The 26,175-nt window shown below is 43.3% G+C and overlaps 1 protein-coding gene across 2 annotated transcripts in view; it reads right to left on the bottom strand.

Moving 5' to 3' along the window:
- LOC110532412 (DLG associated protein 4a) overlaps positions 1–26,175 on the bottom strand; it is a 125,026-nt gene that overhangs the window by 17,552 nt on the left and 81,299 nt on the right. The window contains exons 2-6 of one of the 2 annotated variants that reach the window (XM_090184795.1): positions 13,317–14,602; positions 12,556–12,794; positions 11,966–12,052; positions 11,183–11,339; positions 8,847–9,063 (exon numbers count right to left, since the gene is read on the bottom strand). In XM_090184795.1, the coding sequence (XP_090040921.1) occupies positions 8,847–9,063; positions 11,183–11,339; positions 11,966–12,052; positions 12,556–12,794; positions 13,317–14,522 (1,906 nt within the window). In that variant the 5' untranslated portion in view covers positions 14,523–14,602. The remainder of the gene's footprint in view (positions 1–8,846; positions 9,064–11,182; positions 11,340–11,965; positions 12,053–12,555; positions 12,795–13,316; positions 14,603–26,175) is intronic. The other variant, XM_021616299.3, reaches the window with a different exon arrangement.

The raw sequence follows: 26,175 nt of genomic DNA, 5'->3' as shown, positions 1-26,175 counted from the left end.
CTTGACTAGTCTCTCAAAGCACGTCACGATGACAAAAGTGAGAGCTACGGGGCGATAGTCATTTAGTTAAGTTACCTTTGCTTTCTTGGGTAAAGGAACAATGGTGGACATCTTGAAGCATCTGGGGACAACAGGCTGGGATAGGGAGAGATTAAATATGTCCGTAAACACTCCAGCCAGCTGGTCTGCACATGCTCTGAGGACGCGGCTATGGATGCCGTCTGGGCCAGCAGCCTTGCAAGGATTAACACATTTAAAATGTCTTACTCATGTCGGCCACGGAGAAGGAGAGCCCAGTCATTAGCAGCGGGTGGCATTGTGTTATCCTCAAAGCGGGTGAAGGTGTTTAAACTTGTCCGGAAGCAAGACTGTGTCCTCGCGTAGCTGGTTTCCCCCTTTGTAGTCTGTGATTGTCTGTAGACCCTACAACATACGTCATGTCTGAGCAGTTGAATTGCAACTCCACTTTGTCTCTATACTGACGTTTTGCCTGTTTGATTTCCTTAAGGAGGGAATAACTACACTGTTTGTATTCGGCCATATTCCCAGTCACCTTGCCATGGTTAAATGTGGTGGTTCGCACTTTCAGTTTTGCGTGAATGCTGCCATGTATCCACGGTTTCTTGTTAGGGTAGGTTTTAATTGTCATAGTGGGTACAACATCTCCTTTACATTTCCTGATAAACTCAGTCATCGTTTCAGTGCATTCGTCTAGGTTGTTCTCAGAGGCTCCCCGGAACATATCCCAGTACGCGTGATCAAAACAATTTTGAAGCGTGGATTACGATAGTTCAGACCAGCATTGAATAGTCCTTAGCACGGTACTTCCTGTTTGAGCTTCGGACTATAGGAAGGGAGGAGCAAAATGGAGTCGTGATCAGAGTTACCAACGGGAGGGCATTAGAGGGCCTTGTAGGCATCTCGGAAGTTGGAGTAGCTGTGGTCGAGTGTTTTAGCAGCGCGAGTACTACAGTCAATGTGTTGATAGAACTTCGGTAATGTTTTCCTCAAATTTGCTTTGTTAAAATCCCTTGCTACAATAAATGCAGCCTCAGGATATGTGGTTTCCAGTTTGCATAAAGTCCAGTGAAGTTCTTTGAGGGCTGTCATGGTATTGGTTTGAGGAGGAATATACATGGCTGTGACTACAACCGAAGAGAAATTCTCTTGGGGGGGTAATACGGTTGGCATTTGATTGTGGTATTCTAGGTCGGGTGGACAAAATAATTTGAGTTCCTGTATGTTATCACACCATAAATAGTTAATCATGAAACATACACACCCGCCCTCCTTCTTCCCTGAGAGATATTTATTCCTGTCTGTGCAATGAACGGAGAACCCAACTGGCTGAACGGACTCAGACAGTATATCCCCGAGAGAGCCATGTTTCTGTGAAACAGAGTATGTTTACAATCCCCTGATGTCTCTCTGGAAGGAAATCTTCGCCCTGAGCTCGTCAACTTCATTATCCAGAGACTGAACATTAGCGAGTAATCTACTCGGAAGCGGTGGGTGGTATGCGCGCCTCCTAAATCAGACAAAGTCCACTCCAAGTACCTCTTTCCCACAGGCAGTGTTTTGGAACAGCCTCTGGAATCAGTTCAATTGCCCTGGAGGGTACGAGCAAAGGATCTGATTACTGGTCGTAATGCTGGTGAGTTACCGTCGCACTGATATCCAAAAGTTATTCCCGGCTGTATGTAATAACAAACAAAAAAAATCCTGGCCTAATAATAATAATAACACGTGAAAACAAAATACTGCAAAGTTTCCTAAGAGCTAAAAGTACAGCAGCCCTGTCCGTCAGTTTCATTAGGTCTCTGACGAATCTGGATTTGGCGGATGCCAGGAGAAAGCTACCTGCCTAAATGCATAGTGCCAACTGTATAGTTCTTGACGGAGGTATAATGGTCTGGGGCTGTTTTTCATGGTTCGGGTTTTGCCCCTTAGCTCCAGTGAAGGGAAATCTTAACGCTACAGCATACAATGACATGCTAGACGATTCTGTGCTTCCAACTTTGAGAAAACAGTTCAGGGAAGGCCCTTTCCTGTTTCAGCTTAACAATGCCCCTGTGCACAAAGTGAGGTCCATACAGAAATGGTTTGTCAAGATCGGTGTGGAAGAACTTGACTGGCCTGCACAGAGTCCTGACCTCAACCCCATCGAACACCTTTGGGATGAATTGGAACACTAGGCCTGGCTCGCAATCAATCGCCCAACATCAGTGCCCGACCTCACAAATGATCGTGGCTGAAAGAAAGCAAGTCCCGACAGCAATGTTCCAACATCTAGTTGAAAGCCTTACCAGAAGAGTAGAGACTTTTATAGCAGCAAAGGGGGGGGCAACTTCATAGTAATGCCCATGATTTAGGAGATGATATGATTGACAAGCACAAGTCCATATACTTTTGGCCATGTTGTGTGTGTTCTAAACATCAAATCGCAATACATATTGTATCAGCACCTAAGTATAGTGATATTGTATTGTGAGGTCCCCATCCATTCCCAGCCCTATCTACAATGTGATGACACTATGTTGCTCCTTGCTGAACCAAGAAAGTTGTTGTAGCAAAGGAGACTTCTGCTTCAGCAGCACATGCAGTTAGGAGAAGAGAAAATGTGCACCTTAAAATTGATTATTTGAATTATTATTTTTCTATTCTAAAAATGGTACAACGGTGCCCATTTGGCTGACCTTATCAGTCATCCAAAATTCAATGACAGTCACAGCCCTACTTTTAATAGGTGCTCCTGAGAGTGTCTAAGTGCTACTAATCGGCACACGGCAAAGGGTTGGATCAGCCCCAGATTAACAGCATTATAGTGACTGTGTAGCAAGGTGACAGGCTGCTGGAGAACTAGGCTGGTGGTCCAAGACCAGAGGGGATAGACAGGGCTGGTGAGAAACAAAAATGTAGACAGGCTGGACAGGGCTAATGGTGAGTAGTGCTACTGAGAGACGGAGGCAGGCAGACTGGACAGGGCAGCCCAAGAACACACCAAAAGGAAGACAAAAAACACAACACAGCAATGGTTTACAAAGAGAGTGGTTAGAATATAAACACCAATGGTAATTCTAGTTTATGATGAGTGCAACAACAAGCTACAGCCTCTATCCATACAAAGACTGGAAACAGCTGTCCAAAAACTAAGTAACCAGTCAAATCACTTAACTGGAAAAATACTTTGTAAAAATCTGCCCGCCCCACAAAAACAGGTTTAGAACAAACTAGTTCTACTCTCTTACAGCACAAGTGTTGGGGGCTGCTTGTAGTGGTCCGTCCAGTCAGTCATAGTGGCGTTACTCCAGGAAGGTATTAAAACGCTAATTATGTCCTGTGGAGTTTCCAGACCACCCTGTGGGGATTGGTGCCAGCTTGGTGGAAAGCCTAATTAGCTGATGTAAATACCCAGAATCAGTCCTGTCAGGTGTCAAGAGGAAGGGGCTCGGGTGGGACTGGAGCGGTGTGTTACCAGCCTACTACAGCAAGGCAAATCCTTCTACAACACCAGACAGAATGTATCTTTTGCTCAAGCACACACAAACACACACAAACACACTTCCTCTAACCCCTTTTAATCTTGTGTTCAACACATACTGTAGGATTAGGCGACCCTCATTTGTATGGCTGTGTGTGTCACGACCAGCTACATGAGCGGTATTACATTGTCAAGATTACACAGGCGGAGCTGTTGAGATTGAACTATGACACCATAGATGCAAGAGATCCTCCTTGTGACCCAATTCTTACAGATTGGTCACTTGAATACGACAGGATTCAGATTCTGCCAAACCAAATACCAAGGACTTACAGACTGAGGGGTTGCATCATTGTACTGTTCTCTATTAATTTCTCTGTAGCACAGTCATTTTACTACTCATCCCTTTAGAATGTCTGTTTGAAAATTGTCATGTAACTATAGTGACTTCACCCACTGACTCACCAATGACCTCATCAATGAGTCTGTACACAGCCAGACTGTGTGTATTGCCAGAGCATGTGACTCAATGTCTGTGTATTCATGTGCTGACCATGTGTTATCTGAAGCCTTTGAATGAATGGCCATCTGATCCCAGCCCTACAACAACTTTCAAGCTAAACAAAGTCAGGGTTGCTACCATGGTCCCTGGTATACAGAGCACATATTCAAGCCTCTCATAACAGGTCCAGCTGTTTGACTGCAAAGCACTTAAATTAGCACATTGTCCGGAAGCTGTTCAATTATTGATTGTATGCTCAGAAACCAGACAATAAATGGCCTTTAGAGACAAAATGCAATAAAATAAAAAAAGACATGGGATTCCTCTTGAAATAGTTGCTGGACTTCCAAGTGACATCTGAGGAAGAGTTATGAAAATGCACCATAACTAGAGGTCGACCGATTAATTAGGGCCGATTTCAAGTTTTCATAACAATCGGTAATCGGCATTTTTGGACACCGATTATGTCCGATTACATTGCACTCCACGAGGAGACTGCGTGGCAGGCTGCCTACCTGTTGTGCGAGTGCAGCAAGGAGCCAAGATAAGGTGGTAGCTAGCATTAAACTTATCTTATAAAAAACAACCAAACTACACATGGTTGATGATATTACTAGTTTATCTAGCTTGTCCAGCGTTGCATATAATCGATGCAGTGCCTGTTAATTTATAATTAAATCACAGCCTACTTCGCCAAACAGGTGATTTAACCACCACATTCCCGAAAAAAGCACTGTTGTTGCACCTATGTGTACCTAACCATAAACATCAATGCCTTTCTTAAAATCAATACACAAGTATATATTTTTAAACCTGCATATTTAGTTAATATTGCCTGCTAACATGAATTTCTTTTAACTACGGAAATTGTGTCACTTCTCTTGCGTTCTGTGCAAGCAGGGTCAGGGTATATGGAGCAGTTTGGGCAGCCTGGCTCGTTGCAAACTGTGTGAAGAGCATTTCTTCCTAGCAAAGACCGTAACTAATTTGTCAGAAATGTACATATTTATGACATAACATTGAAGGTTGTGCAATGTAACAGCAATATTTAGACTTAGGGATGCCACCCGTTAATACGGAACGGTTCCGTATTTCACTGAAAAAATAAACATTTTGTTTCCGGATATGACCATATTAATGACCTAAGGCTCGTATTTCTGTGTTATTATAATATAATTAAGTCTATGACTTGATAAAGCAGTCTGAGCGGTGGTAGGCAGCAGCAGGCTCGAAAGCATTCATTCAAACAGCACTTTCCTGCATTTGCCAGCAGCTCTTCGCTGTGCTTCAAGCATTGTGCAGTTTATGACTTCAAGCCTATCTACTCCCGAGATTAGGCTGGCAATACTAAAGTACCTATTTGAACATCCAATAGTCAAACGTATATGAAATACAAATGGTATAGAGAAATAGTGCTATAATAACTACAACCTAAAACTTCTTACCTGGGAATATTGAAGACTCATGTTAAAAGGAACCACCAGCTTTCATATGTTCTGAGCAAGGAACTTAAACGTTAGCTTTCTTACATGGCACATACTGCACTTTTACCTTCTTCTCCAATAATTTGTTTTTGCATTATTTAAACCAAATTGAACATGCTTCATAATTTATTTGAGACTAAATTGAGTTTATTGATATATTAAGTTAAAATAAGTGTTCAAATCAGTGTTGTTGTAATTGTCATTACTACAAATATATATATATATATATCGCTTTTTTTGGTCCTCCAATAATTAGTATCGGTATCGGCGTTGAAAAATCATAATTGGTCGACTTCTAACCATAGCAGTTTGTTTTGGTTGGCTCACAAATCGCTAACTATCCACCTTCGCTTTCACCATAGCAATAAAAACAAACAAATTAATGCATTAAAACATTTGGCAAGGAGGTAGATCCTTGGCACGGGTGAGGTCGTACTACTTAGCAACCACACATATCTCTTATGATGCAACTTAAACAAACGGCAGAATAAACAAGATGGTAGGTTAAACAAGCTTTTTAGCTAACTTGACTGGATATGCAGCCACGGGAGATAACGTTAGCTGGATATTACTAGCTAGATCATATGATCATGGTCACAGTTTGGTGAGTTCGAAGCTGGAAAAATGACTGGTGGAAAAATGTCTGACCCGAAGCTAGTAATTTAAGTTTGCCAGTCTCTCTCAACTCACCAAATATTGTGATAGCTGCCTTTCTAATTTTTTGATTCAATCTGTGGTTGACAGCGCTACTAGCCAACTAACTATCCACTCTGCTTGCAAGGATGGGGTGCTGGTAGCTAGCTACAGTAACGTTAGCTCATTAATTAACAAGGCGGTTGCTGTCAGGCATCGCTAACATTAGCTATCTAACGTAGCTCAGGGCTGATTAAATTAATCAAAGCTTGATGATGAGTTGGCTATTTGAATCAGCTGTCTAGCGCTACGGCAACAAAACAAAAAAAATTACACCAGCGTGAGGCATGACCGAGTTTTGGAAACCCTGATCTAGCGAACATTAGCTACACCAAATACATTATCGGGTGCTGGATTGATTGTATAATGTTATTCGCTACACCTGCTAATAACGATAGCGAACTGATTACCACGACAAAAAAATAATTATAGCAGTGGAATGAAGCATTTGTACGAGTCGTGGAGATTTAGCTCCCTAACCTAGTCTAACATCGCTGCTAGCTAACGTTACCTACAATACGTGGATCCCAGAATCAGGGCGATTCCTCTCATCCACGTTAGACAGGGTAGTAAAGCTAGCGTTCGTCGCTAACCACGGTCAACACCAATCGATCCAAATCTCAGTTCAGACACGAGTACATTATAAAATATTTACGCTTACTTTGATAAAAGCGAGACAATATATCCGTATTTTCTGTTCATTCATTCGAGGTTGTTTTAATAGACAGATGCATAAGCTACTGTGCTATTTCTAACTGTTCACACAACGTTCCTTGAAGAAAGGAATCAAAAGGGACACGCCCTTGAAGTAAGGGATTGGAGTCCACCTTTTGCATACTGGCACACACTACAACGCCATTGGATGTCGATGGTCATCAATCTCACCATAGACGAACAGGATTGGTTTAAATCTCCAGTCAACAAAGGGCGTCACGTTTCCCCGCCTTTTTAGTCCACGACAACGGGTTTCTTAACGGCCATTGGATAATATCTGTGTCTGTTTTTTTGTGTCTACAATTTCCCCGGCTTGGTCGTGTACGTTCCAGCCTCTATATTTACGTTTAGGATTTATTCAGAGCAGTTATTGGTCATGGCTAGAAGGGATCCAGCGTTTGTTAAATTAACGTCACAAATGGAATTGTTTTGCATTTTAGTTAACCCTAAGCATTTTCCTAACCATGTATCCAACCTGCTACGGTAATTATCCTAATCTGCTGCGTAAAGTATCCTAACCTGCTACAAAAACCAAAAGTCTAATCTGATTTCACAAAACCTGGATCCCTTCTAGCCATGACCGCAGTGATTTGCAAGTAAAACGTTCCTCAGCAGTTATCAAAAGAAATCAGTGCTTGCAAGAAAAGACAAACGCGCAAAAGACAAACGCGCAAGATATGTTCGATGGAATGGAACATGTTACTTCGATTGGCTGAAAACTATGATATTGCAAGATAATTGCTGTCAAATTATACATGTATTTGAATGAACTACAGGTCTAATGTTCAGATTGACACTTTTGAATATTTATAATGGTCTACAAAAAAATTGAATGGCAGCAATAGTCTAACATTTCAATTAAGGGGTGCCCTGCCCTTGTAAAACATTTTGATCAGTAGGCCTACAAACACTTTGTTTCAGCATGATTCAGGAACAGAGCACTTTGCAGCCCTGGCTAGACCAACTCCATTGCCCCTGCTCGAAACCCACCACAGTCTTCCCTAAGGCAACTTCATCTGGGCAAGGGCTGCTTTTGTGCTGCAAACAGACTCCATCATATGACACAGTGATTCCTATGCTGATCAGACTCTGCCGGGGCTCCTCTAACCTTTTAAACCACCGCCTGTAATCGCTGACTGCATGCATGGCATTTTCATAGGCCTTGATGTGGTAACTGACAACAGCTGAGCCACAGAAGTGAATCTGATGCAAAAATGAAAACAGCGATTGATGGGGGGAAACAATTATGTGTTTTATTAATACTCTACCTATGATTGTCATGCTTTGGGCTTTTTGTTTTTGAGGCATCAAAAAACGTTTTGATATGTTTGTATGTTCACAGACTCCAGTAGTGGACAGACCACTATCTGAGACCACCCACATCTGTGAACTGGCTTGACATTTGAGAAGTTTTGTTCTCATGCATGGAAAACATCCGCAGCAGCTCCAGTGCATGTGTGTGTGAGAAACAGGTGTGCAAACTCACCATGATGTATCGCCAGACAGCATATCCCCCTGCTCACTGTTGTGTAATGGCTATGGATGAGTTAGCTGGCACCAGTCCAGTCTTGCCGCATCACCTCCCTCTACAATGTCTACTTTCACACTGGGCTGATAGGCCATTCAGTGCCACCAGCCAGAGACCAAATCTGTCTTTTGTGTGTGTGTGTGTGTGTGTGTGTGTGTGTGTGTGTGTGTGTGTGTGTGTGTGTACGCGCCCGCGCGTGCCACTGAGTTCATACCCCTTACAGCGGAATAAGTACAGTCCCTCACACCCTTCATATACATTTTCCCTGCTGGATTTGAAAATACATCAATGCATGTGGGAATCTTACATCATAGTCCTTATCTTAGAGATACTACTACCCTTTTCAAACAAAACTATTATGCCTACAGTAAAGGCATAAAACCTTTGTCTGTCCAATCCCCAGTGCCCAGCCCACGCCCATCCTGAACAGTACAGTATACTCACTGGTGCTGGAGATATGGGTGCAGCCGGTGGTGGTGGGTGGAGGTGAATCAGAGTCCACTGAGGCGGTGTCCTCATCCTGGGAGCAGCCAGCCTGGATGGCCCGCAGGTAGCTGTGGCTGCGGGAGCGGAAGTACGTCGGTGTGGGCAGGTCCAGAGCCTCCACCGCCTGGGACTCCGCCTCGCAGTACAGCGAGCGCCCACAGCCCTGCCCACACACCTGAAAGGACACGTGCAGGTTGACAAGTTGGGGGCGGGGACTTAGGCGACCACTAGATCTCCGCCGCCTGTGAGGCGAAAGCAGTGCCAGTCTCGGGTGGCGGGGCATGCTGCTGGAGTAAGGTGGTGGTGTATGGTCAGAGAGTGTGAAGGATCCTGTTCGTCTCAGCTCACGAGAGCCCAATCAAAAGGACTGTTAGATTTACCAAAGAAACTCATGCACTGATAATGGACATTTTGACTATCTCTAGAGGAAAATGGGTACAGGAGTTATCATGCACGTTCACAATTTTACTTAATGAAATCAATTGATCAAAAAGTAAATCTGCAGTGACCTTGTTGAAAACATCTCATTATTTAAATATTCTGTTTGAGCTTTGCGTCCCCTGATAATCAGTATACTCACTGTACTGTATCTAATGTGAAATACCACACAGAATGTTTAATCAGTGATGATAAGCCAGCAGCGTCAGATTTCACTTAACTCCTCATGCCAGGAGCTAATACAATCACTGCTACTGAGGCACCAGCAGCCTCCCACTACAAGCTGTTCACTCTCTCCACATCATAGTCGTAGTGGTAGGGGTGGTGTCTGGTTTTGCTCAGTTCAGCGGTGCTAATGATCTACAAGACGTTTATTGGTGTAGGACATTTCCAGTCTCTGGCGTTGACAACATGACATGTTCACATAACAGCAGATTCATCAGCAGGAATATATCATAGTACATCTACGTAGCCCAGGGCCAGGGATAGGTTGAACAGGGACAAGGTATTGTCAGACCAGCTGAGTCAACTTCACCAGTCCGTCCTGGGATAAAGGCTTGTTTCAGTTCAAACAGTGCTAGAGTGGAGAAGGAGGAACAATGATAGCTTATTACACCCCAGTCTTCTATGCCAGGCTCCTGTGATGTTTACAGTTTTAATGATGTTGGTAGCAGGTGGAGTCTCTATTTGTTCATCCTGCTTTTCATTGCAGTGTGAGAGGAGGAGACTGGTGCCAGAGTTGGCACATGGTCATCATTGTGTCCCCCAAGAAAGAAAGAGGATGTAACATGGATGCTCAGTATTCAAAATCCATTCTGAAACTTCATGTAAATCAAATGATGAAACTTCATGCCATTCCATGATTTTTACAATAAGAGCCTATTCCTTGGTTGCTGCTTATCCGTTATTTGATCCGTTTGAATCTTGCAATACTTTTTATCATGGTTTTGGAATGATTATTACCATCTTGAAACCATCTTTCCGGTCTATCATTTTAGCATGTAAACTGATAATGTCTGTACTTCTTTGTATACCCAGTGAAAATACTTGAAGGAAAAGGCATCAATGTGTTACAACCTTTCCTATATTTGATTTTATGCGCATTTACCTCCATGTACAACAATGCAGATCATTTGAAGCCTGTTCTCCTGCTATGGCAGCCATCATAATCCATCAGATATCAATCCTGATAAAACGTTGCAGTTCATTCAGAAAATACTTGCTTTTGTCCCAAAACAGATTTTACTGTCATCTCCCAAATTCAATTACTGAAATATGATAATAAAAAAAGCTTCCTGTTAGGTAAAGAGCGCAATTCCATTGTTGTCATCTGTAATATTATGCCATTTTAACTCCATGAGCAAAAGTGGCTCCGGATGTTCCATCTGAAAGGAGTCTGCTGGTTTTGATAAAAACAGAATGTCCTCAGGATTAGAAGGAGGCGCATGTCCCAGTCTTAACTTCTGAAAATTACTTTCAAGCATCATTCCTGTTCTTGTCTCTTCTGGCTTACTGGATGTTTAACCAATCAGCGTCTCACACATAATCTGAAATGTTCTATCCCTGCCTGCAGTCATAGAAATAGAGGATTCGGCTGTCAACATCCCACTCATTTCTGGTTGTTGTTTCAGGCTTGAGGCTTGTCTTTGCACTGTCTGAGGGCATTCTTTATGAATAATTCATTTAATACAGTTGTACTTTTATTAGTTAATTATGCCTACATGTATCTGTCAAACTGTTATGATGTGTTTGTTGTATGGGGGTACTATTCCTACACACACTGACAGGCCTGTTTGAGACCCTGATTGATAAAGAGTGTAATGAGTGAATAGGGAGAATGGATTTACAGTACATACCTGACCACTGCTCATCATGGCCCTGCCCAGGGTAGCATAACCTTGGTGGTAGTCTCTGCGATCGTCCCAGTGCCGCATGGCCATCGGGGGCTCGCACGGGCTCACCAGGCAGTCCAGGCTCCGATTGGTGGAGAGTTCTCTCAGGGAGGGGAGACAACTACAGGGGTAGAGGGGAGAATTAGTTGCTGAAAGAACCCCTCAACCATAAGGAAAAGACCTGGATGAAGGGTGGGGAGGATACGGGACATCTTGGGTTGATGAGAACCGCATCCATTTTCAGCGGATGCTTTGAACGTCCCCAAATTTCTTGTGATTTTGTGAGATCAAATACCAGCGAGATGAGAGGATAGCAGAGTGGAGAATAGTTGGGTATCAAAATGACAGCACAGAGGACACATTGAGTCGTCAGCAAACATCAAAACAAAAGGGAGAGAATTTGAGTTATTCTTTTGCTTTGTAATCATCGATGGAATTTGCTGAGACAGAGTGGTTGTTTCCTTTGTTCTGAGTTGCCTGACGAGGAGGCACCTGTTAGTGGGAATGTGTGTGCAGGTGCGGAGGGTGGGGGTGGAAAGGGTTTGTATGGGGTATCAGTGGTTTATGATGAGAGACGTGACAGGAGTGGCTGTGGCTGGGATACTAACACACCACTCAGAGAAATTGGTAATATATGGGGTGTGGGCAGGGGAACAGGACAAAGCACTGGGTTGGTTAGAGAAGTGGCAGCAGAGGTGGGCATGTGTGAGTGGAGGGCCGTGCTGCCTCCCTCCCTAAGACACTGACCTGGGCAAATGCTGCATTGAGCATGCACTCTGTAGTGGAGACCACAGTATCCCATTATCCTCCAGCATGGGTGCATAGCCGCGAGGCCTGCCGGTGCGAGCGGTGGGGAACATGACAAAACATTTCAAATTTTTGACCTTAAATGGAAACGTTTGGTTACCTGTTGTTGGTAGGTGATTTCCTTTTTCTATAATTGAACAGCCCATAAGAACATGTTACGCTGATATAGTTGTATCTAGTCATGAACAGGAGTCTGCTGCAGCCTGCAGGTTTTACCCTGCACACATTATGTAGTAAATGTTCAATGTCAGTGTCAGGATGCTGCCCTCTGCTGTCCATTTGTGGTGTTCACTTTCATTTCATTCTATTATATTATATTCACTCTCAGAGCAGACAGGTTTTCATGCAGGGTGTGTGTAGCTACTCCTCTGTATAAGAATAAGTTCCCCCAGACATCCCATGTTATCTGTTCTGTCATGACATAGATTGCTAAGGAAAATTAACTCCTCTTCAGAAACATACAGTATCTAAACAGTATTAACTACAGTATGATCTACATGCATATTTCCTCTTGTATCTAGCTCTCTCACTTGTGTGGTGGTGGAGGCTGATGCTCGCTCAAGGACTGATGGGTGGCCTTCAGGTAGCTCTGGCGGCGGGCGGCTGTTTTGGGCGAGGGTTTAGGACTTCCCTCTGAGTCCTCGCTGTCCTGGTCCACGTCCCCCATGGCCTTGACGTAGCTGCCACTACGCATCCTCCGGCAGGGGATCTCAAGGCCCCTGGATCGGCCCCGGCCCCCCAGCGTAGCACTCCAGTCACCCAGTGGAACCTACAGACAGTATGGGGCCACACACCATCCCACTGTGACTCACTGAGCCACCACACCTTCATCTCTACTTTATCATCTCCACTTTAACTACTTTAAAGACCCAGTGCAGTCAAAAACGTGATTTTTCTGTGGTTTATATATATTTATACACTATGAAATAATAATGTGAAATTCTGAAAATTATGATAATGCCCTTTTAGTGAAATGTCAGCCTGTTTTGGTGGGATGGAGTTTTGGCTAATAAGGCATTTAATTGTTACCCAGAAATAGTTTGATATTGAGGTAAAAATGGCTGCATTGGACCTTTAATGCGACAGACCTTGAATGTGTAATTTCCTTTCATTTGAATGTATTGTGTGGGTATTTGTAATGAATTTGAATAATGGGATTATAGACCGTAAATGTCACGATGCTGCTGAAGTAGTTAAAAGGGATTCAAATGAATTAGGTTTTAAAACAAATCTCCTAATTTCTGAGATTTAGTGGCTGTGGCTGCTAGTGCCTAATGTGAATAATACTCACTGGGCCTCCTACCTGGAGGTACTGACAGGTCAGGTCCTGGTGACACGACTTAGATTTAAGCAGCGTCCTGTTGACAGTGGCTGAACCCTTCTGGAGCACCTGCCTGGCCTGGCTGAGGGTCAGTGTGGACCAGGAGCCTCGCTTCACCAGGGTGCTCTCTCTGCCTCCTCCTCCCACCAGCTCCCCTCCCCTAGTCCCTGTCATTGCTTGCGGGCAGGCCAGGTATTTGAGGTCGCTGCTGCTCTTGGAGGCCTTGAGTGTGTGGGCAGAGATGGTGTTGTAGCCATGTGGGAGGTGCCTGGGAGGAGCCTGGCTGTCTGACACCGCCCTGCCCAGCGTCATCATGCTAAGTGGGTTACGGTAGCCCACGGCGATAGTGCCAACTTTGGTGGTTGTGTCACTATCCAGGGCATCGTCTGAGCTCCAAAGCCCCAGTGCATTTTGCCTGCTAGGTCGCTGCTTCAGCGTTTCAGTCTTAGCACTGTCTTTACTCTTACTCCTGCAGGTCTGCCTTGTCCCCTCCTCACCTCCCCCTGTAGTGCTGTTCATGTTGCCCTTGACCACCGAGCCCTCCAGCGACTGGGACTTGTTGAATAGCTTCTGGACAGAGTGCATGATGTGGCGGATCCGTCCGGGACTCTCGCTGCGCTGCTTGGCCACCCTGCCCCGGTGGAACTGGAGGGTACTGAAGCCATCCCTCTGCAGGGGCAGGTGCTTCTCCAGCTGGTCTAGCAGGTTAGATGGCAGCCGGTTCATCTTGGCCGCTGCCGCAGAAGAGATGGTAGCTGATCCACTTGTGATCATGGGAGCCCCACTGAGACCCAGACCCATGCCCATTGACATGGAGGTGGACAGGGTGCCCACCCGGCTGCCACCAGGCCTACCTCCGCCCCCAGCAGGGACCATGCAGCCCTGGGAGTAGTCAGACTGTTCCGGTTGGGAGGTGACGTGGAGTCGGGGGAAAGTGCTGCTGTTGGACATCTGGTTCAGGGGCAGTAGGCACTCCGGAGGCAGGGGTTGGGGGTTGGAGGCCTGGTAGTGGTGGAGTTGGTGGGGGTCCAAGGTGCCGTAGTGGTTAATGGTGGGGCTCAGGAGGAAGGGACCATGGGGGTCAGAGGTCAAGGGGTACAGGGCCTTCTGGGGGCCCCCCGATGGCTCACAGGAGTCCGACAGGTGACGGCTGCGATTGGCACCTAACCCTTTCATGGTGGCCACAGTGCAGGTCTGCTGCTGCTCTTAGAACATGTCTCCAGCTGGGGCGCGTCTACAGCCCTGGAGGGCTCATCCTGGAACAGAGGGGAATAGGATATCTATTAGAATATACAGTATAAAAAAGAGGAATTGATTGTTACAGTATGAATACGACTCATAGTACGACTCAGTATGAGTGCGACTCATACATTACACTTTCCCCTCTGCTGTGATGATGCTGGAGTCAAGCAGTAAAGAACAACCTTTAGTGTTTATAGTACGAGGCTCTACAAATCCACTTAAGCTCATAAACACAGAGTTGGAGCTCATGAAGCTCTTTTAAGTACTGTAGTGGAGCACTAACTTAAGAGACATATTGAGAGCTTGGGACTATAAGGTTGTGTCTGCAAAAAGATGATTCAGAGATAATTGGCTTTAAAGTTCAGTAACATTTCAACTAACTATCTACTAACCCTAACCCTCATCCTAACCCTAAACTTAACCCTTACCCTAACCCTTACTCTAACGTTAATCCTTACACTAACTCTTATTCTAAACCTTACCCTAACATCAACCGTAACCTTAGCAAGCAGTTGCTTATCAACAGTTAGTCAGTTGCTTATCAGCAGATACTTTGTTGATAGTATGACCATCTGTAGACAATATGGACTATCCAAATATAGTAGGACCTGAAGTTCCGAACCCTCATTGGTTTGAATTGTGTCAGCATTTTTTTTTAAATCTTGTATTCTTTTGAACTTAACAACTTGAATTGGGGTATTTAGAGATCTATATAGGTAGAGAACATTGAACAAAACAAGACTATGTCAATAATTACATTTTGACAAAAACACAGATAGAACCTTATAGAACCTTATAAGCTCTTAATATGTGTCACACAGCACTTCTTCAGCCATGTTTTTGATAAAGCTAGACCAAAATGTGCTGTAAAACACAGAGGAGTTGCCCTCTGCCAGCAGATTTTTTGATCTTCTCCGAGACACTGGCCCACACACATCACCATGTCCGCACGGTTCTCCAACTAAGCAGCAGGTGGAGCTACAGAACAAACCAACAGCATGCAGGAGTCAAGGGTAGGCCAGGGATTAGAAAACATCAGTGCGTCCCAACTGAGCTCAGGACAGAGAATTTCTAAGTACATACCGGTATATGCTCTGTTCATAAAAATTACATGACTATCTTTATATGCAGACTACATCAAGTGGGAAATTCAAATCTACCATCTGTGCTTGTAAGTATTTTAACGGTCACTGCCTATTTTCTTATGGCTTTGATACCGCTAACGGGATCGATATGACAACAGCCAGTGGAAGTGCAGGGCGCCAAATTCAAAACAACATAAATCTCGTAATTAAAATTCCTCAAACATGGAAGTATTTCACACCATTTTAAAGATAAAGTTGTTGTTAATCCCACCACAGTGTCCGATTTCAAAAAGGCTTTACAACGAAAGCACACCGAACGATTATGTTAGGTCTGCACCTAGTCACAGAAAAACACAGCCATTTTTCCAGCCAAAGAGAGGAGCCACAAAAATCTGAACTAGAGATAAAATTAATCACTAACCTTTGAGGATCTTCTTTAGATGACACTCATAGGACATCATGTTACACAATACATGTATGTTTTGTTCAATAAAGTTCATATTTATATCCAAAAATCTCAGTTTACATTGGCGCGTTACGTTCAGTAATGTTTTGCTTCCAAAACATCCGGTGATTTTGTAGAGAGCCACATCAATTTACAGAAATACTCATAATAAACATTGATAAAAGATACAACTGTTATGTATAGAACTTTAGATAAACTTCTCCTTAATGTAACCGCTGTGTCAGATTTCAAAAAAGCTTTACCAAAAAAGCACACCATGCAATAATCTGAGTACTGCGCTTAGACAATAAAACAAGCCATACAGATATCCGCCATGTTGTGGAGTCAACAAAGTCAGAAATAGCATTATAAATATTCCCTTACCTTTGATGATCTTCATCAGAATGCACTCCCAGGAATCCCAGTTCCACAATAAATGTTTGATTTGTTCGATAAAGTCCATAATTTATGTTTGTGCGTTTAGTACACAATCCAAAATCATGACGCGCAGGCAAGTCCAGGCGAAAGTTCAGAAGAAAAGTCATATTACAGTTCGTAGAAACATGTCAAACGAAGTACAGAATCAATCTTTAGGATGTTTTTATCATAAATCTTCAATAATGTTCCAACCAGAGATTTCCTTTGTCTGTAGAAATGCAATGGAACGCAAGCTAACTCTCACGTGAGCGCGCAAACAGCTCATGCCACTCTGGCAGACCTCTGACTCATTCAGCTCCCATTCCCCCCTCCTTCACAGTAGAAGCATCAAACAAGGTTCTAAAGACTGTTGACATCTAGTGGAAACCTTAGGAAGTGCAATATGACCCCATAGACACTGTATATTCGATAGGCAATGACTTGAAAAACTACAAACCTCAGATTTCCCACTTCCTGGTTGGAGTTTTTCTCAGGTTTTTGCCTGCCATATGAGTTCTGTTATATTCACAGACATCATTCAAACCGTTTTAGAAACTTCAGAGTGTTTTCTATCCAAATCTACTAATAATATGCATATATTAGCAACTGGGCCTGAGTAGCAGGCAGTTTACTCTGGGCACCTTATTCATCCAAGCTACTCAATACTGCCCCCAGCCATAAGAAGTTATTAAAGCACCAAATTAATATCTGACTGAAATTCAAAGGCGATTAACTTATTTTTATGATTTTATCAAGCTTATTTAGCAATACAAATATAAACTGTGTGTGCATTTCACTGCTGAGAGTGTAACCCTGTCTTCCACTCTGTCTGCCCATATGTTCTGGGTTTGGTGCGTAGGAATGCAGACCTTGCTGCCGCAACCACCCTGTACAAGTGGAAGGTGAACTGCAGGTAGAAACAGATTCAGGTTCACAGAGGTTAACATGGGGAATAAAGGAAACATCTACAGAAGTCCGACACGGGTTGTTTTTTTGCTAACCCTAACCCTTTTAGCAAACCCTTCCCTTAACCCTAAACCTTACTTTACCATAATCTTAACCCTAACCCCTAGCCTAGCTAACATTAGCTAACTAGCTAGAATTTGAAACATATCATACGTTGGGCAAATTGGTAACATATTGTACGTTCTGCAAATTCGTAACATATCATACAAATTGTAATTCGTAACATATCATACGAAATGGGTGATGGACATCCACAAATTAATACATACCATATGAAACTTAACATATCATACTAAATGGTGTGTGTCGGATTTACGTACAGAATAATACGAAATGCTCTGAGACCAGGTTGGATGGCTCCTCTCTCTCTCACTGCTGAATGGCTGTTGTGACATCACCTCTCTAAGACAGGAGACAAGGGGTCCTAAAGCTCTGATGAATGTGGGCCGTATTGCCCTGCCATGGAATTAAAGTCCCATGTGGCCTGTCTGTCAACACGGATAGTGGTTTCCACAGCAACAGGCAGTGCTGGCAAGGTTAGTCAGTCTAGACACGTCTCTCAGTATGTTCGTTGGTTCTCTCTTGCTGGTGCTTCTGACATCCCAGCGCTGCCTGGCAAAAAAAATGATCTCCGGTACAATGACTCAGGTTACATGCAGCTGGAAGCCTAAAGCATGCTGAGGAAATTGATGATGGAACTGTATGTGGTCACAAGAAAACTAGTGGTAGCCTAGGAATGATTTTTGGAATCAGGAGGGTGCCATGTTTTCCTAGTAGCTCAGAGTAATCGGTTCTTCCTTAAAGCTCTGTAAACATTACATTAAAAAATATTTTTAAAAAGCCCATATTTATTTGAGACTACTGCTTACCATGCAAGTTGCTTCCTAAAGGAGTAATAACTGTATCATTGAACACACTGCATGGTCATTCAGCATCTCCCTCTACAGCATAGTTGGAAATAAATCCTGCCTCGGAGTTGAGCATGTAGCGCTCACATTTCATTACCACAACATTAGTTTGGGGTTTGTTTCCTTTATCTAACCTTGTGCACCCCATCTGCTGTATGAGAGCTCCCACTTATCTCAGTCTGTGTCAGCTGAAGCAGAGCAGCGTCGTGACAAATACAGCAAGCTTTACAGCAATATAGGCTTTTGTAATTTATCTGCGGACGCACAGGAGCCCACACGCACACTAACACATGCACGCACACACATGCATACACATACTCAAATACACACATACATAGACACCCGTACCCATACACACAGCACTCTATAGAGAGATGGTGAGAAGTGCTGCAGCGTAAAGGAATCCATGCATTCCTTGTTCCCAGGGTCAGCCTGACTTGTCTATGGAACCTGGACCACAGGCTCAGAGTTAATTATCAAGTAGAGGGAGGATCCCCTGGGCCCAGGCTGTAAATGCCTGTCACCAGTTCACACACACACAATGGGGAAGCACAGGCTTAGCGTTAGTGTCATGGGAGCTGTGGCCTGCCTGCCATGGTAAAAGAGATGTACACTGAGTCAAGGGCAAAACGTTGGTGTGGGTCCTCCTCCATTTATTTTTTTACATTTTAAATATATTTCCTGCAATTCTACACAGTTTGACTTATTATGCCTCTCTTGACGAGTATTTTGAGGGTTATATGGAGATGTATTTTGAAGGCTATTTTGAGGGGTATTTTGATAGATATTTTGAAGGGTATATGGAGGGATATTTTGAGGGTTATATGGAGGGGTATTTTGAGAGGTATGTGGAGGGATATTTTGAGGGGTATATGGTGTATGTTGAGGGGTATATGGAGGGGTATTTTGAAGGGTATTTTGAGGGATATTTTGAGGAGTATATTCCTGCATATTTTGAGGGGTATACAGTATTGAGGGATATTTTGAGTGGTATTTTGAAGGACTTCTACAGGGGAATTTTGAGGGTTATATTGAGAGATATTTTGAAGGACATCTGGTATTGTGCTGTGTGACAAAACTGCACATTTTAGAGTGGTTTTTTATTGTCCCCAGCACAAGCTGCACCTGTGTAATGATCATTCTGTTTAATCAGCGTCTTGATATGCCATACCTGTCAGGTGGATGGATTAGCTTGTCAAAGGAGAAATGCTCACTAACAGGGATGTAAACAAATATGTGTACACAATTTGAGAGAAATAAGATTTTGTGCATATGGAACATTTCTAGCCTCTTTTATTTCAGCTCATGAAACATGGGACCAACACTTAACATGTTGTGTTTATATTTCTGTTGAGTATATAATGCTATTCTACACATTTTGTCATGAGGCTGAGAGAAACATTATACGTTTTAAAGCTAATTTCCTGCAATTCTACACACACTTATGACGTGTTCATATGCTATCTGGGGGGCCACTGACCTCCAGGGTAATCCCAACCCCCCAAAATATTTATATATAAAAAATAAATAAAAAATATTTTAAATACATTATTGTGGGGGACGAATAGACCTGTCCACCCATCCCATGTGACAATTTCGCCCATGCCCTGAGTGACAAGACTGCTGGGTCTGTTTAAGCAGCAAGCTGTTTGCCTCTGTGTGTGTGTGTGTGTGTGTGTGTGTGTGTGTGTGTGTGTGTGTGTGTGTGTGTGTGTGTGTGTGTGTGTGTGTGTGTGTAAACATGTAGATGACAATCATTTGTTAGTGTACTTTATGTGATATGCATATTTGTGAGGAGGAAAAGGAGGGGTATTGGGGAGTATCACTATAGAATGTGTATAGCCCTATTCAGTGGTGGGGTTTTCAACAATGAGCAGAGCACAGAGACAGTTCCAAGCCTAATCAGCAGCCTTCAAGCCACAGCTGGCTGACATTAACCTGTGTTAGTGAACCCCCCAGTGTCAGACACTGTTTATCATATTCCACACTGGGAGCAGAGCATACTTCTGCTCTCATGTCTCCCTCCTATGGATCTTTGATACTATAGGACTCCCCGTTGATAGAAATGATGCTACTATTTGAAAGCTGCTCCGGACGTTCCTACATACCGTAAAGTGTCAGTGAATTTCAGAATGCCATATTTTCTTGGTTTAAGTAAATGGCATGGTGTTTGATGCAATGTGTAAGGGTTGATTTTTGGTTGTTTGGAGACTGAAATCCAGCAGGTCTGTGAACTACTAGTGTGTGAAGTGTTTGGTATAAGCCAAGGGCACAAAAATCAATATAAAATACTATAGAAATTAGATTGGACATGTGTGGTGCAGTGTGCACCCACACAGAGGACGCCAGTGATCAAGGTGTTTTGGTGCCATTCAAGTAAATGGAAATTCTTCAGGCTGTGCAGGGCTTGCTGGATGCAGATTAAAAGGTAAAACAGCAAACCTGCATAACCTAGAAAGTACAAACACCCTTTACTAACACCTACCAGGTAGAGGAGTATGTGTCATTTGATGTTGCTGATTTGGTGCGGAACAATTCTAAGAAGAAACATGTGACAGCAAAAAAGCAAGGGACATTTGTGTTGTTTTGGCACACATATCATCTACAGAGGCATATGAAATCAAAGAGACAGAGACCTCTTTTAATTCACATTCCTGCATATAATACTGTTTGATGTTTGACATTGACTCATATCTCTGTCATCAATAATTATTTAACAGACAAAAAATTGAAATTATCCTTTAATAGTCTCCCCCCCACCATATCTAACAGAATCACATTGCAGAGATGAGATGGTAGGAAACCTATCACCCTTCACCGATGAGCATATTTATTAGTATTATTTACTATTTGATGAAAAAAGATGAGGAAATTATCCAGGTCCGTAAGGAATTAATAATTCCAAAACTGCAATTTTAGTGGTCGAATGATTATGAGGCAAAGGTACACAAGATTTCAATTGATTTCCATTGTTCAAAATGTTCTAACTCTGACCACTGCACTTCAAGTGATTTTGTCCTACAGTAGGCTGAAAACACTGTCACTGTTTCTAATCATAGATAGACAGCACATGAAGGAGACTATAAATCCTCTACAGGATCGCCCCCCCCCCCCCCACGGGACGGTTAAGCTAACGTAGCCTAATGTGATTAGCATGAGGTTGTAAGTAACATAAACATTTCCCAGGACATGATATATCTGATTTGGGCAGAAAGCTTAAATTCTTGTTAACGTAACTGCACTGTCCAATTTACAGTAGCTATTACAGTGAAATAATTCCACGCTATTGTTCGAGGAGAGTGCACAATTATGAACTTGAAAATGTATTAATAAATCAATTAGGCACATGTGGGCAGTCCTGATACAATATTTTGAACAGATATGCAATGGTTCATTGGATCAGTCTAAAACGTTGCACCTACACTGCTGCCACCTAGTGGACAAAATCTAAATTGTGCCTGGGCTGGAATAATACATTATGGCCTTTCTCTTGCATTTCAAATATAATGGTACAAACCCCCTCCCAAAAAACTTGTTTTTTTCTTTGTATTATCTTTTACCAGATCTAATGTGTTATAGTCTCCTACATTCATTTCACATTCCACAAAGTTCAAAGTGTTTCCTTTCAAATGGTATCAAGAATATGCATAACCTTGCTTCAGGTCCTGAGCAACAGGCAGTTAGATTTGGGTACATTTTAGGCAAAAAATGAAAAAAATTGGTTTTAAGATACAAGCTCTCACAGTCTCAAGTCAGAATTAGACGTTCATCCATGTTTCTCAAAAGTCAAATTTCAAAGTGTTTAAGATTAAGTTTAGACATTAACGGCTAAAGGTTAAGGTTTGGGATAGTCTTAAAACCAAAATATTAAAAACAACTTATATTGTTGGATTCAAACATGAAACCTTTGAAATCAGAGGTAGATGCTTACACCTATTCACCATCCACGTCCACAACGCACTATCCAAACTGAAACCTATGTGAAGGTAACAGTGCTCAATGCTGCACCTAGTGGCCGGTTTCCACATCATCTCCTGACGCCCTCAGACATGGTGAATACTGACACACACACACACACACACACACACACACACACACACACACACACACACACACACAGTCTTTTTAAACACAGTCTGAGGCTGATTGTGACACAAATCAAGCTTTGCATCACACAAAATATATTCTGTAAAGGCTTAGTTTGGAAGCACATTTTTTGGTGACTGCCTCTCTGCTTGGCCTTAAAGAGCTTTAATTTGCGTAACACTGAGTTTATTAGGTGCAAATAAGATATAAGAGAGCGGGGGACAGACTGTCAAAAATGAGCAATGTGCCTTCTTTGATGAAGCTTCTGATCTGAAGAGTACAAAAGAGAGTCAGAGAGGGTTTCGTCTTCCAGCATCAGATCAGTCTATTTAGTTTAGCGCTGTAAGATTTGCACACTAGGCCCAGTGCAATCAAAATGTTCCTGTGTTTTGTATCATATTGTACAACAGCTGTAAAAGTGTGTAGAAATTGGATCCGCATTATTTCCTAATAGTTGATGTTTGAAAATATAATCTACACAGGACCTTCTAATTAGCGGGCGGGAGTTTTGGCTTTCCATGGTGACATCACCATGCGGTAAATTGGTTAATAGACCAATAACAAAAATATTTCCATACCTCTCTGCCAATTTCAGCTTGTTTTCAGTTAACCCTCACGACTCAGATCAGTCCCAGCAAAATTCTTGCTTGAGAAATGTTTGCCCATTTTAATGGAAATCTATTACAGTAAGGTACTTCTTTGTTACCCAGAAATGATTTGATATTGATATAAAATGAGAATTCTGAAGATTTGATCTGGCTCTGGTTAATGCAGCAAGCAGCTACACAAATAGTGACGACAAGCCAGTATTGAACTTTATTTTCCAGACCTGAACCCGGTTAGGCAGTGGAGCCAGGGATTTATTACCAAGCCAAACCCCACAGTGTCCTGCCACTAACCAGGCCTGTAATGAATGTGCAAAGTAGCAGTGCATTTCCCCTTCAGTCTGTGGTGAGGAGGAGGACAGAGGTATTGATCCAGGCCAGGGACAGCTCCTTGTTCAGGGGTGAATATATAGCTGCCTGCTGGGCATCGGCTTTAGAAAACACTCCTTAAATAATCACCTCCCTTTCTCTTTCCTTCACTCTCTCTTTCTCATGCGCTCTCTCTCTCTCACTCTCAGACCTTGGCATCAAGGTTGTGTATATCACCCAAATGCTTTGGGATTTTGTTATGTGTGGTCTAATAGTTTTTTATGAACATATGGACTGAATCAGTAATACATTTTAAGGGCATTCATGGCCAATGCCTGGGTCTCAAAGATAGCAAATCATAAGGACTGACATTTACACATTCACATGGCACTTAAAAATTCATAATCCTTCCAAAATTCATGAAGCCCCTGTTCACCCAGGATTGACACTTTACATAAGAGCACACACGTCATTAGTCCCATTGTCTGCCAAGTAGCTCCCAGTCGCCTGTTTCTGTCACAAGTGGCTCTTTTTGTTAGAGCCAGTCCCAGCTGTATTCCCTTGGGGGATGGGGGGGGGGGGGGGGGGGGGGGGCTGTCTGAGCAGCAGAGACCCAGATAAGGCTGAGGATGACAAGGCTAATCAAAGGACAACCATTAGCATTGTGTTGTTTATTCAAGAGCCTCACTTCCAGCTCAGATATGATTATGATTAGAGAAGGACACATCTCAGACTGGAGCTGTAAACAAGCAAGACTTTACCATTTATCCTCCACAGAGTCTGCATTATTAGATACAAGAAGTAATGCAGGCTAGCCTTGGATTTGTGTCCCAGAATGGGCAATTACAGTGGGTTGTGAAAGTATTTACCCCCCCTTGGCATTTTCCTATTTTTTTACATTACAACCTGTAATTTAAATAGATTTTTATTTGGATTTCATGTCATGGACATACACAAAATAGTCAAAATCGTTGAAGTGAAATGAAAAAAAAAAATTGTTTAAAAAAATACAAATAAAAAACCCTGGAAAAGTGGTGCATGCATATGTATTCCCCCCCTTTGCTATGAAGCCCCTAAATAAGATCTAGTGCAACCAAAGACCGTCACATAATTAGTTAAATAAGTTAAATAAGCAATCTAAGTGTCACAAGATCTGTCACATGATCTCAGGATATACAGTGCCTTGCGAAAGTATTCGGCCCCCTTGAACTTTGCGACCTTTTGCCACATTTCAGGCTTCAAACATAAAGATATAAAACTGTATTTTTTTGTGAAGAATCAACAGCAAGTGGGACACAATCATGAAGTGGAACGACATTTATTGGATATTTAAAACTTTTTTAACAAATCAAAAACTGAAAAATTGGGCGTGCAAAATTATTCAGCCCCCTTAAGTTAATACTTTGTAGCGCCACCTTTTGCTGCGATTACAGCTGTAAGTCGCTTGGGGTATGTCTCTATCAGTTTTGCACATCGAGAGACTGAAATTTTTTCCCATTCCTCCTTGCAAAACAGCTCGAGCTCAGTGAGGTTGGATGGAGAGCATTTGTGAACAGCAGTTTTCAGTTCTTTCCACAGATTCTCGATTGGATTCAGGTCTGGACTTTGACTTGGCCATTCTAACACCTGGATATGTCATGTACTGTCATGTTGTCTTGTCTCTGTCCTTTCCCTTCACCCTGTCTCCCTCTGCTGGTCGTGTTAGGTTACCTTTTCTCCCCCGCTTTCCCCCAGCTGTCCCTTGTCTCCTCTAATTACCCATTCACCCCGTTCCCCACCTGTTCCCTTTTTCCCTCTGATTAGGTCCCTATATCTCTCTCTGTTTCTGCTCCTGTCCTTGTCGGATTCTTGTTTGTTTGTGTCATTCATGCCTGAACCAGACTGTCGTCATGTTTGCTGTAACCTTGTCCTGTCCTGTCGGAATCTGCCGGTCCATCTGAGCCTACCTATGTTTGGTAATTAAAGAAGCTCTGTTTAAGTTGATTCGCTTTTGGGTCCTCATTCACGCACCGTAACAGAAGAATCCGACCAAGAATGGACCCAGCGACTTCGGATCCTCTCCACTCAGCCGTCGAGATCCAGGGAGCGATGCTAGGCAGACACAAGCAGGAATTGTCTGCTGCTCGACATGCCGTTGAGACCCTGGCCACCCAAGTCTCCAACCTCACAGAACAGGTTCACCATCTCCGCCTCGATCCACCGGCCACTTCCAGGGCTTTCGAATCTCCGGAGCCCAGAATCAATAACCCGCCGTGTTACTCTGGGGAGCCCACTGAATGCCGCTCGTTCCTCACCCAGTGTGATATTGTGTTTTCTCTCCAGCCCAACACTTACTCCAGGAGCACTGCTCGTGTCGCCTACGTCATATCTCTCCTTATTGGACGGGCTCGTGAGTGGGGCACGGCAATCTGGGAGGCAAGGGCTGAGTGTACTAACCAGTATCAAGACTTTAAGGAGGAGATGATACAGGTTTTTGATCGATCTGTTTTTGGGGAGGAGGCTTCCAGGGCCCTGTCTTCCCTATGTCAAGGCAATCGATCCATAACAGACTACTCTATTGAGTTTCGCACTCTTGCTGTCTCCAGTGGCTGGAACGAGCCGGCCTTGCTCGCTCGTCTTCTGGAGGGTTTCCGCGCAGAGGTAAAGGATGAGATTCTCTCCCGGGAGGTTCCTTCCAGCGTGGATTCCTTGATTGAACTCGCTATTCGCATTGAGCGACGGGTTGATCTTCGTCACCGAGCTCGTGGAAAGGAGCTCGCGCTCTCC

The sequence above is a fragment of the Oncorhynchus mykiss genome, chromosome 9 (assembly GCF_057628025.1).
Source record: "Oncorhynchus mykiss isolate SJ-2025 chromosome 9, ASM5762802v1, whole genome shotgun sequence".
NCBI classification, from domain to species: domain Eukaryota; kingdom Metazoa; phylum Chordata; class Actinopteri; order Salmoniformes; family Salmonidae; genus Oncorhynchus; species Oncorhynchus mykiss.
The sequence above is the reverse complement of the archived record's forward strand: the minus strand, read 5'-3'. Positions and strand labels throughout refer to the sequence as shown.